Source organism: Schistocerca nitens, chromosome 9, assembly GCF_023898315.1.
Source record: "Schistocerca nitens isolate TAMUIC-IGC-003100 chromosome 9, iqSchNite1.1, whole genome shotgun sequence".
NCBI lineage: Eukaryota > Metazoa > Arthropoda > Insecta > Orthoptera > Acrididae > Schistocerca > Schistocerca nitens.
Window position 1 is genome coordinate 100,604,950 of NC_064622.1, and position 18,832 is coordinate 100,623,781.

At 38.9% G+C, this 18,832-nt stretch overlaps 2 protein-coding genes across 2 annotated transcripts in view; one reads left to right on the forward strand and one right to left on the reverse strand.

Annotated features, from left to right (window-relative positions):
* The window catches only part of LOC126204431 (BRCA1-associated protein), a 158,933-nt gene extending 149,022 nt beyond the window's left edge, over positions 1-9,911 (reverse strand). Inside the window, exons 1-2 of the mRNA XM_049938821.1 lie at positions 9,617-9,911; positions 9,330-9,497 (exon numbers count right to left, since the gene is read on the reverse strand). Of these exons, the coding sequence (XP_049794778.1) occupies positions 9,330-9,497; positions 9,617-9,698 (250 nt within the window). The 5' untranslated portion in view covers positions 9,699-9,911. The remainder of the gene's footprint in view (positions 1-9,329; positions 9,498-9,616) is intronic.
* A 266-nt stretch (positions 9,912-10,177) lies between these two features.
* LOC126204432 (transmembrane protein 134) overlaps positions 10,178-18,832 on the forward strand; it is a 28,546-nt gene continuing 19,891 nt past the window's right edge. The window contains exons 1-2 of the mRNA XM_049938822.1: positions 10,178-10,709; positions 10,793-10,943. Coding sequence (XP_049794779.1) covers positions 10,479-10,709; positions 10,793-10,943 — 382 coding nt within the window. The 5' untranslated portion in view covers positions 10,178-10,478. The remainder of the gene's footprint in view (positions 10,710-10,792; positions 10,944-18,832) is intronic.

An 18,832-nucleotide genomic window follows, 5' to 3' on the forward strand; every position in this document is an offset into this window, starting at 1 on the left:
AATGTAATCATTTTGTGTACTCCATGTGCACTGTTGCAACAATAAATCCTGAGTGAATTTAAAAGTGTGTACTATTTTTCTTCTGGCAGTGTAGTTACATGCTAAAATCTAATACAATTTTTTACACAAAAACAGTATAGCTGCAAAGATAGTTCTTCTTGCATTTTCACAAGGAAAATTAGGATGTTCATGTCTTGCAGCTGACAGTAAACATAAAATACACATACTGATCACTTTCCTCTCACCGGTCCACCGAGGTATTGTCTGTGGTGCTGTACACCTGACTGTATTACAAATCACACACAGACACTGAATAACTGCTAAATAATTTTACTGACTGAAGGACTTTGTTGGCATGTGTTCTATTGTGTTGATGCCAAGATCTGAGACTTACAAGTGCTAGGGGTCTTGGCTGAGATTGCAGTGAGTGTAGCTCTGGTATGGTTTAGCACTCCTTACATACCTTGTCAAAAATTTCAGGCTCTGACAGGCTCCACAGCTGGGACGCTGATATTTCAGATTGCATAAAAGAATATTAGTAGTAGAGGACTAAGGGAACTCAGTAAAGCTTTAGTCTAGTGGAGGTCCTTGGCTACTTCTGAAACATCTCTCTACACAAAACCCAATTGGATTGGCTACTTCTGCAAAATCTCTCAACACAAAACACAACTGAATAAACAATAACATAGACATGACTCTCCAGTTTCTTCAAGTAAAGATGATAAATGAATAATTCTCAGACATACAACCAGGTTTACATATACAGCAGGCACAATATTTTGGCAAACAGCTGCCGCCATCAATTGTATGCAACATGGTTGCTCGCCGCAATGGGGCACAGTCATCTGGTCTCATGTACGAGAATTACTTTCTTGTATTACAGATACTATAGGAACTCAAAAACAAGACTCCTCTAAAAAATAAATAAAGAAACACGTCCGAGTCTACATGCAAAAATGCACATATTCCGGTGAGGAGGAAGAAAAAATCTACAAAAAGTTACAGAAAATGATAAACGTCAACAGTTCCTCACAAATGATGATACGAAGGACTTAGGCCCTAATGCAAACGTATGATAACTAAAGAATTATCCCTTTATGATCAAATTGTGTATGATATCAAAATTGACAAATGTCATATGCTAAAATGGTACTGGAAAATCCTGTGTTGAATACAAATAGTGAAAGGAGTAAATGGAACCACTGAGGCAAAGAGAGGCCAACAGGCTCATAAACAAGACTGAAATGGTTGCTAAGCTTCAGAATAATGTCCTACAACAGAGGTAACTGACAAACAAAAACACACACTTACAAACAAGGATACATTAACCCATTGCTGCAGCCTGTTGGAAGCATAAATTCGGTAATTAGAGAAGCCACATAAATGGAAATTTTCCTTACAACACATCCTTCAATCCTGCAATCTTCCTGGTCTCAATTTGCACTAACTCCTTTTCCATACCTACCTCCAACCATTTCCCAAAACCCCACACTTCACTCTTTCTATACTCACACATTCATTTCCACTCTCTCTCCCCGTCTCTCAGTCCACTTCTCCATGTCAATGTGTGCCACATACATCTCCTCCTATCTGCACCATAGTGAGCTCATTGGTGGGTCATTCCATATCAAATCACCCAATAAAAAATAAATTTTACACCCACCTCCTTAGATTTTCATGAAATTTGGCTCAAATGGTTCTAATACCATCCTGACAACACCTGCAAAAATTTTTTTTGTTGTATCTCTTATAGTTTTTTTTATAAATTTTTAAAGTTTTTATGTTTTGCATTTTCCGAACCTTTGGAAATGGTAAATTTAATTTGTATTCAAAACTTTAAAATTGCTTATCTTAAAAACTCTTTTATATAACATCATGAATTTTTGCAGCAAGTTTATTTATTATACATATTTGAAGATAAAAATGATACTATTAAAATATATTAATATTTTCTATGAAATATATAATATATATATTTTTCTTTTTTTTAACGGATGTTTTGTTTTATACGAATTGCAATATCTAGAGTCTCAGACCTGATAGAATACTCAAATTTGTTTTAATTTACTCTTAAACATATAGGCTACTTGATAAAACAAAAATAATGATGGCTTTTTAACATGTTTATTAATTATAGTAGATTACATTAGAATTATGTACAAAGATAGTGTTCTTACAACACTTCTGAAGTAATACATTCTTCCAGTGCCGCTTGATTGAGGTGCGTCTACTACACAGACTATGTGCTCCAAAGGCGCTATGCAAGAATCTCCTCTTTCAGGCCAATAAAATGATGCAGCTGGTCCTGAAGGATGTAGAAACAGATTTTCTGCATCTTCTTCATCATTGAATATTGTTTTTACCTGTCCAAAGTACCAGTTACCATCATGATTTGCATGGTTCAACACGAACCCAATCTATCTGTACTATCTGTAGTCCTTCTAATTTCAAGGTTGTTTGTTGGAAGTGGTTTGAAGTTATGAAAACTTCTTGTTCCAGGAATGGTTCGGGTTGCTGAAAAAACGTTTTTCTAGTTTTAACCGTAGCAAATCAGCTTCTTTTTTGTCAATAAAGTGAAAATGAATGTTTTCAATATTTTTTTCACAAAACTTGTACACATCGATTGCTGTCATTATTTATTCTTCATCTGCAAGCTGTAGACTGGCTTTCCTTAAAATTCTTTTAACAGTTCCTCCTAGGCCATCACAAACTGACTTCCCATGACTTGTTGCAAAAAAAGAGTGTTGGGCCTTCAAATTAAAGTCTCTCAAGTGTTCAGTCAAATTTTTAAAACTGTTTCTATTTTTGTACTGCCCAGCACAACCATCTGTAAAGTAGTGAACTGAGTCAATGTCAGTATGATGTAATGACAGCCACTTTGTAATTTCTTTTTGTACAAAGTTAACAAAACCAGTGTCATGTTCTTGGTCATCACTAATAAAACAGTGGTTGGAAACAAAAACATTGTTTTCCTCATTTCCTAGGAAAACTCCAACTGGGTGTAGAGTACAACCACCTCTATTCCAGTGGTAACTTTGGATCTCATTTTGTATAACAAAGGAATAATTTTCACTGAAATCCATCACAATAATTGCTGTTTTGGGTGGTGGGTCTTCTTTCAACCTTTTAAAGGCTGCTGATTGGGATTTTGCTATAAACGAGTGCGGGGTGAGCTTTTCCAATGACCTAACCAATAAAGAAATGTAGTCTTCAACACTGATAGACTGTTTGATCATTTCTGCCCTGTCTGTGTTAACCCACTAACTGAATACAATTTCTTCTTCTAAATCCTAATCTTCACTTAGTTTTTCAGTTAAGTACTCAGTTAGTGCAGCATTTGCAGGACAGCTGTCGCAATGATGTAGCATGCAGTTTTGGTTTTCCGTGTTGCACACAAGCATCTTAATTAGGTCTTTATAAGATTCTTCAATTTTCACAGCATCCAATAATAGTTTAACATTCTGGTGGATACTGCATACACATACAGTGTGTGTGCCTGCAGCACCAGCAAGGATACACCATTTAGGTCTCAAGAAACAAAATTTTGAAAATCCTACTTCTACCTCGGGATTATCCCATTTGAAAGAATAATAGAGTTCTCTCAAGTTACACAAAATGAGTCTTTTTTGCATGTACACATTTTTTTGAACACTTATTTTGTCTTTTGTTCCAGGTAGCACTCTGGAACTTTCATCCTTTTCATAAAAATCTGTTACAAGTCTTACTGTATTTTCAGAAAGAGTTTTACCTTTTTTTGGACCAGGAGTTTCAAAAACACCATTTTCAGATTTTAGCTTTCTAGCTTGTCGCACCATGTACTCACTCACATTAAATTCTTTCATCACTTTATTTCGACTCCAAGAATCTGGAGCCAAGGTCAGAATCTGGATTTTTCTAGACCTCCAACAGATGACATCTTCTCTTTCATAAGCGAAATCATTACATCAAAATCCTTTGCTTTCTCAACCACACTTGTATCTTCTTCATCATCATCAGAACTTGGTGCATCATATTTTAAGGCTTTTGAAACTGCCTTTTATGCAGTCTTTCCAATACTACTAACCTTCCTTTTAAAATAAGACCCTTTACTTTGTTCTGACAAGCCGTGAAGCTTTATCGGTGTTAAACCTAAATTATCAAGAGCAATGTTTGTTTGTACAAGGGATTCATTTCTGGATTCCAATGATTCTAATTCAACCACGACTTCATCATCTGTTTCACTTTCATTGACTTCAACTCTTAATTTTTCCTCACAAAAGTTACGGCATGTTGAGCAAAGCTTTTGTCCAGGTTTTATGCTACTATTTTTTGTCAGTAATTATATAGAAAGATCCAAGCCTACACTTCTCAACGACTTTTGATGGACTTTTTGTGTTTTTTTAGTGGGTCTACACATGTTGTTTGATACTTCTCAAAAACATTTAAAAAGTAGTAGATGTGGTGTGAACATATATTCTTAAATTCACACAGATTAATTCCAGATCGTAAGTGGATCAAATTTTTTTCTTCCTCACTCAATTCAGGTACCGGTTGTAACTTTTTTGAAAGTGTGTAGGTTGTTTGGAAACAGTCAGATTTTTTAAATAACCCTACGCTACAGGTTTGAATATCTGACATACTGATTTCACTTTTGGTCTGATTACTGTTCTGGTTACTTTTATAGGATATTGGAAAAGAATCTCTGTAAACTAAGTAACAGTACTTACTGAAAGTTCGAATAAACTGAATAAAATACTATCCACGTACTATTTAACACTGTAATAATTTTTTACTTCAAAACACAGGAATAACAAAACAAAATCCAAGCATACATTGTTACTCCAAGAAGACAAAAACTTATTTTTGGTGTCTAAGTCACTTGGTACTTTTTATTTTTAAAATATAATTAATATTATTTAAAAAATTAGATAACTATTGAACAGGTTAAAAAGCCAACATAATTTTTCTTTTATCTAATAGCCTATACAATTAAGAGTATTTTAAAACAAATTTGAGCTTTCTATCAGGTCTGAGACTCTAGATATCGCAGTTTTTGTAAAACTAAACAAAAAAAAAACCCAACAACTACTTGTAATTTTTTTTCATTTGGAAGATTTTAATATATCTTTATGGTAATTTTTTTAACATTTAGATATAATACACAAACTTATTCCAAAATTTCATACTGATATCTTGAGTATTCTATAACATACAAATTTTTTTAGTTGTGAGGACACGTTTAAGTTATGATTTCCGACTGCTGAAACAACGCCAAATCTAAAAACTTTAAAAATTTATAAAAAAAAACTATAAGAGATAGAGCAAAAAAATTTTACAAGTGCTTTCAGGATGATAAAAGAAGTAATTGTACCAAATTTCATCAAAATCTGACATGGTTGGTGTCAAGGCCTGGGTGACTTGACATGGAATGACCCTGGTGCCACATTCCTATTTCACATACTTGCTACCTCTTCATCCTAGCAATCAGCCAGCCCTTCAGTCCAGACCTCCCTCCACCTTTTTTTTCTCTGCTCCCTCATTCCACTCTATACAGGCCCTCACTGTAGTCGAGCTGCTGCACTGGTCATGCATGTAGTAGATTAGATTAGATTAGATTAATACTAGTTCCATGGATCATGAATACGATATTTCGTAATGATGTGGAACGAGTCGAATTTTCCAATACATGACATAATTAGGTTAATTTAACAACATACTTAAGTTAATATAACAACTTTATTTTATTGTGTTTTTTTTGTTTTTCTTTATTTTTTATTTTTATTTTTTTTAAATATTTTTTTGTTTTTTTTTTCTTAATTTATATCTAAAAATTCCTCTATGGAGTAGAAGGAGTTGTCATTCAGAAATTCTTTTAATTTCTTCTTAAATACTTGTTGGTTATCTGTCAGACTTTTGATACTATTTGGTAAGTGACCAAAGACTTTAGTGCCAGTATAATTCACCCCTTTCTGTGCCAAAGTTAGATTTAATCTTGAATAGTGAAGATCATCCTTTCTCCTAGTATTGTAGTTATGCACACTGCTATTACTTTTGAATTGGGTTTGGTTGTTAATAACAAATTTCATAAGAGAGTATATATACTGAGAAGCTACTGTGAATATCCCTAGATCCTTAAATAAATGTCTGCAGGATGATCTTGGGTGGACTCCAGCTATTATTCTGATTACACGCTTTTGTGCAATAAATACTTTATTCCTCAGTGATGAATTACCCCAAAATATGATGCCATATGAAAGCAATGAGTGAAAATAGGCGTAGTAAGCTAATTTACTAAGATGTTTATCACCAAAATTTGCAATGACCCTTATTGCATAAGTAGCTGAACTCAAACGTTTCAGCAGATCATCAATGTGTTTCTTCCAATTTAATCTCTCATCAATGGACACACCTAAAAATTTGCAATATTCTACCTTAGCTATATGCTTCTGATTAAGGTCTATATTTATTAATGGCGTCATACCATTCACTGTATGGAACTGTATGTACTGTGTCTTATCAAAATTCAGTGAGAGTCCGTTTACAAGGAACCACTTAGTAATTTTCTGAAAGACAGTATTGACAATTTCATCAGTTAATTCTTGTTTGTCAGGTGTGATTACTATACTTGTATCATCAGCAAAGAGAACTAACTTTGCCTCTTCATGAATATAGAATGGCAAGTCATTAATATATAATAAGAACAACAAAGGACCCAAGACTGACCCTTGTGGAACCCCATTCTTGATAGTTCCCCAGTTTGAGGAATGTGCTGATCTTTGCATGTTACGAGAACTACTTATTTCAACTTTCTGCACTCTTCCAGTTAGGTACGAATTAAACCATTTGTGCACTGTCCTACTCATGCCACAATACTTGAGCTTGTCTAGCAGAATTTCATGATTTACACAATCAAAAGCCTTTGAGAGATCACAAAAAATCCCAATGGGTGGTGTTCGGTTATTCAGATCATTCAAAATTTGACTGGTGAAAGCATATATGGCATTTTCTGTTGAAAAACCTTTCTGGAAACCAAACTGACATTTTGTTAGTACTTCATTTTTACAGATATGTGCAGCTACTCTTGAATACATTACTTTCTCAAAAATTTTGGATAAACCTGTTAGAAGGGAGATTGGACGGTAATTGTTGACATCAGATCTATCCCCCTTTCTATGCAAAGTTATAACAATAGCATATTTCAGTCTATCAGGGAAAATGCCCTGTTCCAGAGAGCTATTACACAGGTGGCTGAGAATCTTACTTATCTGTTGAGAACAAGCTTTTAGTATTTTGCTGGAAATGCCATCAATTCCATGTGAGTTTTTGCTTTTAATCAAGTTTATTATTTTCCTAATTTCAGAGGGAGAAGTGGGTGAGATTTCAATTGTATCAAATTGCATAGGTATGGCCTCTTCCATTAACAGCCTAACATCTTCTAATGAACACCTGGATCCTACTATATCCACAACATTTAGAAAATGATTATTAAAAATATTTTCAACTTCTGACTTTTTGTTCGTAAAGTTTTCATTCAATTTGATGGTAATACTGTCTTCCTCTGCTCTTGGTTGACCTGTTTCTCTTTTAATAATATTCCAAATTGTTTTAATTTTATTATCGGAGTTGCTGATTTCAGACATGATACACATACTCCTGGATTTTTTAATAACTTTTCTTAATATAACACAGTAGTTTTTATAATTTTTGATAGTTTCTGGGTCACTACTCTTTCTTGCTGTGAGATACATTTCCCTTTTCCGGTTACAAGATATTTTTATACCCCTAGTAAGCCATGGTTTGTTACAAGGTTTCTTACGAGTATATTTAACTATTTTCTTGGGGAAGCAGTTTTCAAATGCATTTACAAAAATGTCATGAAATAAATTATATTTTAAATTAGCATCAGGTTCACGGTACACCTCATCCCAGTCTAACTGCTGTAAGCTTTCCCTGCAATTTGCAATTGTTAAATCGTTGACTGGACGTACTACTTTGGAGGACTGTTTAGTATTGCTGAATGGAGCTATGTCATATATTGTAACTAGCTGTGCACCATGATCAGAAAGACCATTCTCAACAGGCTGAGCATTTATCTGGTTAAACTTATCTTGGTCTATAAAGAAGTTATCTATCAGTGAGCTGCTATCCTTTACCACCCGAGTAGGAAAATCAATAACGGGTGTCAAATTGAAAGAACCGAGTAATACTTCAAGGTCATTTTTCCTATTACCCTCTTTCAGAGAATCTACATTGAAGTCCCCACAAATAATAATTTGCTTCCCCCTGTCTGACAGATAGCACAACAAGGAGTCCAAATTTTTCAGAAATAGATGAAAATTTCCTGATGGGGACCTATATACAGTTACAATTATAAATGTGCCTTTATTTAATTTAAGCTCACAGGCACATGCTTCTATATGTTTCTCTACACAAAACTTTTTTGTTTCTATACTTTTTGCACAATGATAACTTTTGACATATATGGCAATTCCTCCTTTCTCCATATTTTCTCTCATTACATGTGCAGAGAGCTTATATCCACTTACATTTACCTTATCCATATCAGTAACAATGTGATGCTCAGACAGGCATAGTATATCTATTTCATTCTCAGCTTCTAAATCTTCTAAACAAACCAGAAGCTCATCTACTTTATTCTTTAAACTCCCAATATTTTGATGAAATATACTTACATTATTTTTAATTATACTTTTATGAGAACCTTTCCTTATTCTAACATTTGCAGTACTCTCCTGTCTGAGTTCCTCATTGTGCTTAGGCCTAGTTCCTATACCAGTGGTCACACGGTGTTCAGAGAGGCAGATTATGTCAACTGGGTTGGGTGACTTTAATTCATCAATGCAATTACCTAGGACTGTGGCTAACTCTGAAAAATACTGTCCGAAAACTCAAGAATATTTTCAAGCCTTGTGTACATGCTCATTGACCTCTTAACACTACAACTACATGGCGAATTATTGTCACTTTTTTTCATTATTTATAATCCCCCAGAGAAAATTGGGAAATAGTTTTGAGAGAAGAGATGGTGAAAGTGGCAAAGGAAATCCTTGGATAACAAAAGAGATGTTAATTGTTTCAGAAATACAATAGAAGACACGAGAAAATACAATTATGCTGCAAATCAAACAGAGGAAACGGAACACAACCGCCTAAAAATCTTTCAAACAATTCACCAAGTTTTAAAACTTTAATTAGGTTTGGTAAGATGAAAGTATTCTATAGGTGCGAACTGTTTTTTATTCGTTTAATTAATATTGAAAGCAGATTTCAAACAATTTCAGTACTGAGATAATCAAGGAAGACATTTCAATCATTCTTTCGCATCTTACCTTCTGGAAGACACAAAGGGGTCGACTCTCTGCTTTCTGACCCGGGAATTAATCCGCGGGGTCGTGACTCTCCATCATTCGAGTAAGTTTCAATGGTTAGATTGCGCATTTCTCTTCTTCCTCTTCCATATCTTTTCATGTTCTCTGCAGCCATTGCACCACAAAGGCCTATTGGAAATCACAACATTTGGTATTTTGTTTTCGAAAGTAGTTCTATATCATGAAAATCATCTGTTATATCCACACACACAATAAAAGTTTATACGCAAAAATGGTGAAATTATTACCTGAATTTTTGTCACTTTTCTTATCACTAAATTCGTCACTTAATTCAATACGTAGGATACATAATGAAACTGGCAATGACATCACCTACAAATTTCCAACACAGACTTACAGGCATAAAAACACACGGATATTCAATAAGTTCTACGCCTTTACTTTACACTCGCGTTCACACAGTACTTTCTTTCTTTGTTGTTTATAAACAATGACAGCGATGATCAGTTCCGAAAAATATGGCTGCCAGCTGTTAACTCTGGTTTAACAACTACTATAGTCATATTTTCCGAAAATTCTGAAATGTATTGTAGTGGTATTTTTCTACTAACTTTCTATTGAATCAAGCAAATGAAATATATACAGGTGTAAGATTATTCCATACGAAGTCGACAACTTCACAACAGAGAATCTTTTGATACATCTTTGATAAATTTATGTGCCATAATTTTCATTATTTATGTTCAGTGAACCGTTAATTTGGTCTGTTTTATAGCGTAAATCAGAACATTTACATTGTAGCTATTCACACGTTACATGGGAGAACAGAAATTACGCAAGTCAAAGATAATGTGATGATGAATATGCTACATAGTCCCGATGGTTTCAATGCAGTCTATTGCTACTGCCATAATGTTTTCGTTTGATATTATTGTGAAGCTTGTGAGTAGAGATTGATGTGAGAAATGACCACGAACGAGCTGTGCTGCAGAAATGAGAAAATTGCAAATGTGGTGTGGCATGGTATTCTCTTCATTATGACACGATGAAGTTACGTTTATGTTCCAATGGAATGTTAGTTTGTTATTTCATTAAACGCCAGGTGGCTTAATAAAGTACAAGAATATCATCAAATTATACGTAACAGAAATGGCAGGTGTGTTCGGCAGTCATGATAAACGGTTTACAATCGATGACGCGTTTGAAGAAGAAAATGATGAGGCTATCAGAGTCTATGGCTCAACCACTGAAAGATCTCCACTGAAGCCAAAAAATCGGAACGTTGTGTCAGAAGACAGTGTTATCGTAAGAATCGACGATCCCAACCGGAATTCAAGAACAATTACAAGCACTGCACCAAGATTTAAAGGCGCTGACGATGTAAGTAGTCTCCACAGTACTCAAAAACCTGTCATTAAATGAACTACAACTAGTATTACATTGGAGATATTTGCTGCTCGCAGACCATATCCAGGGACAGCGATTCGCTTATACAGGATGGTGGATTTTATACCGGAATGTTTGATCCTTCCCAGTCATGTTGGCGCCATCCAAAAATACGAGAGAACTGGAAAATGGTTTTGGCTGCTGTTGTGCTACTGATTGTGGGAATAGGTAGGCAAGTAGAATTTACTTATAGTCACGTAACATTTTGCATAACTTATGCTAACAGTGATGCAGCGGCCTTCGAAAATTAATTTCGGGAAGTTAAACGTAGTAACACTAATTCAAATGGTATGACATATTGACGGCGGATCTATTAAAATACCTTTTAAGTAGAGGGCTCATCACGGGAAAACAATGTATAGGATTGGTGGAAAGAAATGGAAAACTAAACGATTGTGATTTGCAATATGCGGTTTTTTCTGACACAGTGGTATTACAAACTGGTCATGGTAGTCCTTCAAGACTTCATACACACGTACTATATTATATAATCTCCAATTTACAACTTTCATCAAACAACAGGAGTTATCAAAGAAATGAAGAAACCTTAATCTACCCCACTGTAGGCCTATAGGTATACTATCTGTCAAACGTTTTATGCCCAGTATTAAATTATAAAAATACTGTATTATTGTCGAAGTTCGTGTACTCCACCTAAAGACGACTCTAATTATTATATTTTGTACAGTAAATACCGCATTGTAGTTGTATCCCAAAATCTTAGGTGGTAAAATGTGGAGATGAGATTAATGATCTGAGTTTTAACTTACTATTTTTGATAATATTAAGTTGGTTAGTATGCTTGTGACAAATTTTCTGATATTTTCCACGAGGAAGAAAACCACCTTTTACTGGGGTAAATGTATGTTTCAGCTTTATATGATGTTTTACCTCATTTAGCATTTAAAACAGGTTGAATCTTTGGGTCCACTTGAGCATTCGATACTACTATTTTGCTTTGAGCAATGACATAACTGTTCTGTTGTGTGATGTAATGGTGGCATGTTGTATTTGAAATGGATCATGTTTGCAGAGGGCCTGTTGGAGTGTGTGGTGACACTCTGTAGTATGGGTTGTTTATTTCTAAGTTGTCTGTGAGTGATTTTGTACTCCTTGAATGTTGTGTTAATAATACAGGAAGAATTTGAATGGTTTGTTTGCAAGCAATTTTGATGTTGGCATTATGGGCAATAGATTCGTTTGTAATTACTAGTGTGATGCCTTGTTTATGGCTATTAGTTTTTTGTTGGTTATGAATGTGACAAGGAAGTTCACAAGTTGGGCTCTGTGTGCTGCATTGGGAGATGACATGTTGAGCATGATTAAATTCCCATGATTATTTGATTTAATTTCTGAGTATGTGAAGTGTTAAGTTTGTGGAGAAGGTATGAGACTGACCATAGTTGCTTCATCTTGTATTGCTTCCCAGTATATGTGGTGTTGTTGGCAGGATAACTTACGGCATTCTATCTACAGTGGTTTGTGGTTTAACTCTAGGCTTCCTATTTGAGAGATTGTGTGGTTTTATTTGTGTATATATGTCTGGTATGCCTGTGTATAAGTTTATGTGCAAAAGTGTGTGTCAGTACAACTTTTTGGAATTATTGTTGTGTGTTGTTAGTTGCAGGCTATACAGTTTACAATAGGCAGCCCGGGGACATAACCATAGATGTTAAGTCCCATAGTGCTCAGAGCCATTTGAGCCATAGGCAGCCCATGCGCAGATGTTAGCCAAGCCTGTGGGTGTATGATTAAGAGCGAACATAGAATTACTTTCAATAATAAAAACTAATCTCTTATCTTCATCCATCTACCCCCCTGGCCCCACGATTTAATTAGAAAACAAGAAGTCATATGAAAAATTGATTCACAATTCAGCTGTTCTGCCATCTTAGATTTCCCTGATGGTCCTTTGTAAAGTTTTATCATTGTTGGTAATTATGTCACACTGTGACTGGGAGGGTTGTGTTGAGTTTGTTGTGCCTACTTTGATGATGATAGGTTTTTGATATTGGGTATAGTAGCAAGCTTCATTTTTGTGGTAATACAGACAGGTCAGCTGATATTGATACTGCCTTTTGTTAATTGTTTTGCTTTTTCTACAGTTAGGTGTTCTGTGATTGGGTCAATGGAGGCGTCCAATCCCATCTGACTTCTTTGTACCGTGATGTAAGGGTGTTGTGGTGTGTGATGTCATTAAGAGTTTAGTTCATGAGTTGGTTGTGTTTGTAGATGTCATCTTATTGTGGTTGGTGGTGTCCTCTGGTGGTGAGTGTTTATATGGTCTGAATTTTATGTGGTGTATTGGGTTCATTCGAGCGTTGTTGTTCACAATGCACAGTATTTTGGATTGCCTGTGATTGAAGGGCTGAAATTGGTTTGCTGTTTGTCATGCGGTAAGGAGTTTAACGTATTTTGTGGCTTCTTTTATTAGGTATGGGTATGACTGTAAAATATAACAGTTCGAGGGTGTTTGCGGAGATAGGAGAGGACATGATGTCCCTCATCAAATTTCTTCAGATGTTTGGAATCCTAGCAAGAATTTTAAAGTGCAGGAGAACATGAGGTTGACGAGAGTTTAGATGTTTTGGACCAGGGAGTGTTATATGTGGCAGTGCCGAAGGGATAACCTTTGGCGCTCCATCAGATATGGTACCTGGTTCGAGAAGTCTTGGTTGGCCATGTGAGAGATTGTTTTGATGACTTATTATTTTTGTTATAGATCCTCTATCAGTTTTGAGACTGGAGTGAGTGAGAGCACAGTTTTAGGTTGGTTTTCTTCTCGTAGGGAAGTGTTTTCTGAATATGTGAAGTATAGGGGTAAGTAGGGTGGGCCAGGGGTGGTGGTCGAGATAGATGGATCGCAGTTTGGGAAGAGGAAGTATGGGAGGGATAAGTCTCCGGTTGGTTTATGGTTGTAGGGGGCCGTTATTTCGGGGTGGGTGGGTATGCGAATTGTGTTTTCATGGTTTTGGAGGGGCGTATGAAGGGGGAATTGGTGGGGTTAATTGAAGAGTATACAGAGGAGAAGAGTATTATAGTGTCAGATGCTTTTTCGTTGTATAGGGGGTTGGGGAAGAGGGGTTATGATCATTTGGTTGTAAATCATAGTTTAGAGTTCACCAATTACGAAACTGGGGCATGTACCAATACAATAGAGGAGTTTTTTTTGGGGGGGGGGGGGTTAAACCAGTCATAGGGAGGGGGAAGAGGGGCTCATCTAACCTGTAATCTCATTTAGGTGAGTATTGCTGGCGGAAGAGCGTCCCTGGAGAGTGTTGCAATTTTTGCGTTTCTTTGAGGGCAGTTAGTAAGATGTACAGCCAAGAGTGGTTAGTTGAGTGGGTTTTGTATTTGGGGGGGGGGGGGTAATGTTTGTGGATTTAGGTGGGGGGGGCTGTTTTAAGATTATGTTGCATAGGATATGCTACGATATGCTTTGTTGCAGTTGTTTTTGAGTTGTTATGTGTGATTGAGTTTTGTTTATTTGTTGGTGGATTTTTGTTTTTGGGGAGAGGGTGAAGTTTGGTGTGGGGGTTGGTAGGTAGTGGGCAGTTTGGGAGTTTCTTTGTTTGTGTGTGTGCGCGTGTCTGCGTTTGATTGGGGTGGCTAACCTAGTATGTAGTGCCGGAATTTGTTCGTGGTAAGTAGTCTTTTTAAATATATAGAGAGTTGTGCCGTTTTGTGGGGTTTTTCATGATGTGTTGTTGGTTTGGTTTTATTTATCTTAGGTGTCTGTTTTATTGGTATCGCCAGCTGTGGTTGGTCTATATCAGCATCCGATTACAATTTTTGTCATCGTAGATGTGTTTTGGTATTGTGAGCTGCTGTTGACCTATATAGGTCAAGGGATATGTTCGATCCCTATGTTTGTCATCGTAGCTGAATGTTTTTGGTAGATCAGGGGAAATGTTAGATATCAAAGTGTTTCATTGTAGGTGAATGTGTTTTGGTATAGTCAGTTGTAGTTGACCTATATAGGTCAAGGGAAGTATCAGATTCCAACTTTTGTTGTTTTAGGTGTTGGTTTTGTGGTATTGTTAGTTGCAGTCTGATTCTAATTTTTGTAGTTGTTGGTTGTAATTTTGTGGTATTGACAACTGCAGTTGAGCTATGTAGGTGAAGGGAAATGACAGATTCCTGTGGATTTTGTAGGTGTAGTGGAATGTGGGAATTTTATATTGTTCCTTGTTGTTTTTCTGTCGTTTTGCATGGTTTGGGATCATGGTGTGTGGTTTTGTATGTTTGTATTTAGTATGTCCCCAATTTCCTGCGCTTGTCCCGTTAGTTTGATTATATTCCTTGAGGGAGATGTTTTTGTCATATTTGTGTATTTTCGTGTTTGTGGTTTTTGCTCTTTTGATGCTATTGTTTTGTGTTGCTTGCATCATTGTTGCATTTTGTGTGGTTTTCTATGAATGTGAATGTTTATACAGTGCCCCCTCCCCGGGGGGTGACAGTCCTTTTGTGGGTACGTGTGTGGCACACACGGGGCCCGAGCTATTGCAGTCTCCTTTCCTTTCTACATCTACCTCTACATCTACATTTATACTCCGCAAGCCACCCAACAGTGTGTGGCGGAGGGCACTTTACGTGCCACTGTCATTACCTCCCTTTCCTGTTCCAGTCGCATATGGTTCGCGGGAAGAACGACTGTCTGAAAGCCTCCGTGTGCGCTCTAATCTCTCTAATTTTACATTCGTGATCTCCTTGGGAGGTATAAGTAGGGGGAAGCAATATATTCGATACCTCATCCAGAAACGCACCCTCTCGAAACCTGGCGAGCAAGCTACACCGCGATGCAGAGCGCCTCTCTTGCAGAGTCTGCCACTTGAGTTTGCTAAACATCTCCGCAATGCTATCACGGTTACCAAATAACCCTGTGATGAAACGCGCCGCTCTTCTTTAGATCTTCTCTATCTCCTCCGTCAACCCGATGTGGTACGGATCCCACACTGATGAGCAATACTCAAGTATAGGTCGAACAAGTGTTTTGTAAGCCACTTCCTTTCCCGGCTGCATTACCATCCATGTTCCTCTCCTCCCTATCCTTGCTCCTATGTCCCTACCCCCTCTTTTCCCTCTTAGTCGACTTCTTTATGTCAACCTGGCTATCCTCCTGGCTTTGTTTTGTTCTGTGCTATTGTTTAGTTTGCTTTTTCCATTTCCTTTTCAGAGTTTTTGGTCCATGTGGGGTTTGACCTCGATTTCCAAAATTTTCCCTTCAGTGTGAGCCATTTGGGGATGAACTCCCTACCTAGCTTCCATGGTGCAGGTTCCTCTCCCCCTCCCCTCCCCTTTCCACCCTGGCCGCCCTCCTGCTAGGTCACCAGCATGGTAGCCAGTCCTTGTGGTGGGGCTATTAAGTACCCACTTGACTGAGAGCCCTGAAACCACAGGGATCATACTACTAGTACCTGAGCTGTTAACACCTCAAGTATGCCCAGGAGTCGGCTAACTTCGGGCCACCAGAACTCCCGACATTGGCCACTGTGCCAGACGGCCCTTGCTTTGGCTGGGTGGCGCCCACGGGGTGAGCCCCTGATCGGAGTGGGTGGTACTAGGGCAGATGCCTTGCACAGAAGCTTCACCATCCTGGCCATTCTGTGGCTGTCTCTAAGAGTGGTAGCAGATGTGACACTCCTTCTTCTGATCCTTCGGCGTTCCCCTCCCTGGCTACCCCCTGGGAGGAGGGTCAAGTTCGCCGGCTTGGGTTGAAACCTTTCCCTAGGTACCTGGTTTGTACCAGGACGGACGGCGGAAGTTTTGCCTCAACCAAGCCTTTGTTTTTTATGGAGACGATTGAGGTTAAGTATGGCAAAGTGGAATCAATGAGTAAAATGTGGTCTGGTGCTTTGCTCATAGAGACACCATCTGCTGCCCAATCTGATGCCCTGCATGCTTTTGACCGCCTCGGTGATGTCCCAGTCTCCATCATGTCCCACCAATCTTTGAACTCGGTACAGGGAATTATTTTCCACTGAGATCTTCTTTACCAAACTGATGAGGAGCTCCGTGCTAACCTTGAATGGCGAGGAGTTTGTTTTATCCACAGTGTGCAGCGAGGCCCTCCAAACAATCGCACCACTACGGGCGCCTGTATCCTTTCCATCAAGGGGGATGTCCTCCCAGAGAAGGTCAAGGTAATGGTGTATTGGTGTGATGTAAAACCTTATATTCCATCACCGATGAGATGTTTTAAATGCTTACGATTTGTACACATGTCTTCCCGCTGCACCACTGATCTCCTATGTGGTGGCTGTTGGTGCCCACTCCATGAAGGGAGTGCCTGTGCTCCCCCACCAGTGTGTGTAAATTGTCATGGACAGCATTCCCCACGCTCACCTGCATGCCCGGTGTTTGTGAAAGAAAGAAGGATTCAAGACTCAAAACCTTAGATTGGCTCACCTACACTGAGGCTCGTCAAAGTAAGACCCGCTTCATCCCGTGTCTATGACGTCTACTTTTGCTTCAGTTACGTCCATTCCCCCTCCTACCCACTCTTCTTCCCTGTCCCACCCCATTTGCCCCATACTTTCAGCCTCCTCCTCCCACTCCCTCTCCCCCTCCTCATCAATACACATACCCACCACTTCGGGTGCTGCTCCCCCTCCTCTGCCAGAGAAGTACTCCCCTCCCTCGGCGGCCACCGGGGCTCCTCTTCCCGGCTCCCCCCTGAAAGGTGATATGCTGCTCAACATTGGCAGCGCGATCCGCGGCCGGTGGGCGCCGAGATTGCCTGGTGTAATACTGTGCCCGCCCTCGCTGAAGTCTGCCCTTCTCTTCCTTCCCACGAGAAGCAGCAGAAACGCAAGAACAAGGGCAAGGCCCCTCTGGTACCCCCTGAGGTGCAGCCTTCGCCTCCTCCAGTCAATGAACCAACAGAGTCTGACCCCACCTATATGGATATTACCCCATCCTTATCGGTGATGGATGGCGACTCGGCGATGTGACCGACTCCGGTCCGTTCGCTTGCCATTTGGACTCCGGCTTGAGAATCCTCCAATGGAATTGTAATGGATATTTGCGTCACCTTCCAGAGTTGCAGCCCCTTCTTTCTTTCTACTCTGCCGCTTGTATTGCGCTCCAGGAGACCCATTTCGTCAGTCCTTAGTCACCCGCCCTTCGTGGGTTCCACGCTTTCTGTCTGAACCAAATTGGCCCCTTGCGGACTTCTGGCGGTGTTTGCACCTTGGTCTACAAGGACATTGTTAGTACATGGGTTCCCCTCCATACCACTCTGGAAGCCATTGCTGTCAGGGTCCGTATGGCCACTCCAATCACAATCTGTAATCTCTACCTCCCACCTCACAGGCTGCCCACATCCCTTGCCCTAACCATCCTTCTTCAACAACTCCCTTCTCCCTTCCTGCTACTAGGGGACTTTAATGCCCACAACCCTCTTTCGGGTAGTCATACAACTACTGCCCTGGGCAGGACAGTTGAAGCTGTTCTGGCAGGGCTTGACCTCTGTTTACTAAACACAGGTGCTCCCACACACTTTAGTGTCGTGCACGGCACTGTCTCTACCAATGACCTCTCTATCTGCAGTCCCAGCCTTCTTCCCTCCAGTCAGTGAGGTGTCCATGATGACTTACGTGACAGAGACCATTACCCGATTGTTTTGACCTTCCTTCAGTGTCTCTCGCTTTGCCACCCTCCCAGGTGGGCCATATCTAAGGCTGATTGGGGTGCCTTCTCTGCCCCCATCCCACCTGTATTGCCACACACTGTGCCCTTGTGGTCAGGCATTAACAGTGCACCATGTTTTATTGTCATGTCCCCGTTTTAGTCAATTTCGTGTTGTCCTGTCCCTGCCATCTACTTTACCGGATGTTTTAGCTGATGACACTCGAGCAGCTGCTCGTATTCTGCGTTTTATAACTTTAACTGGCTTGTCCAAAGACATTTAACCTTTTTACTTATTTTATCTGCATATTTGTCAGGTCCTTCTGGTGTCCCCCCATCCCCTTGAGTTTTACCAGATTCCATGTGCTCTCACAACAATGACTGGGCGCTAATGACCTCAGCAGTTGAGCGCCCTTAAACACAAAAAA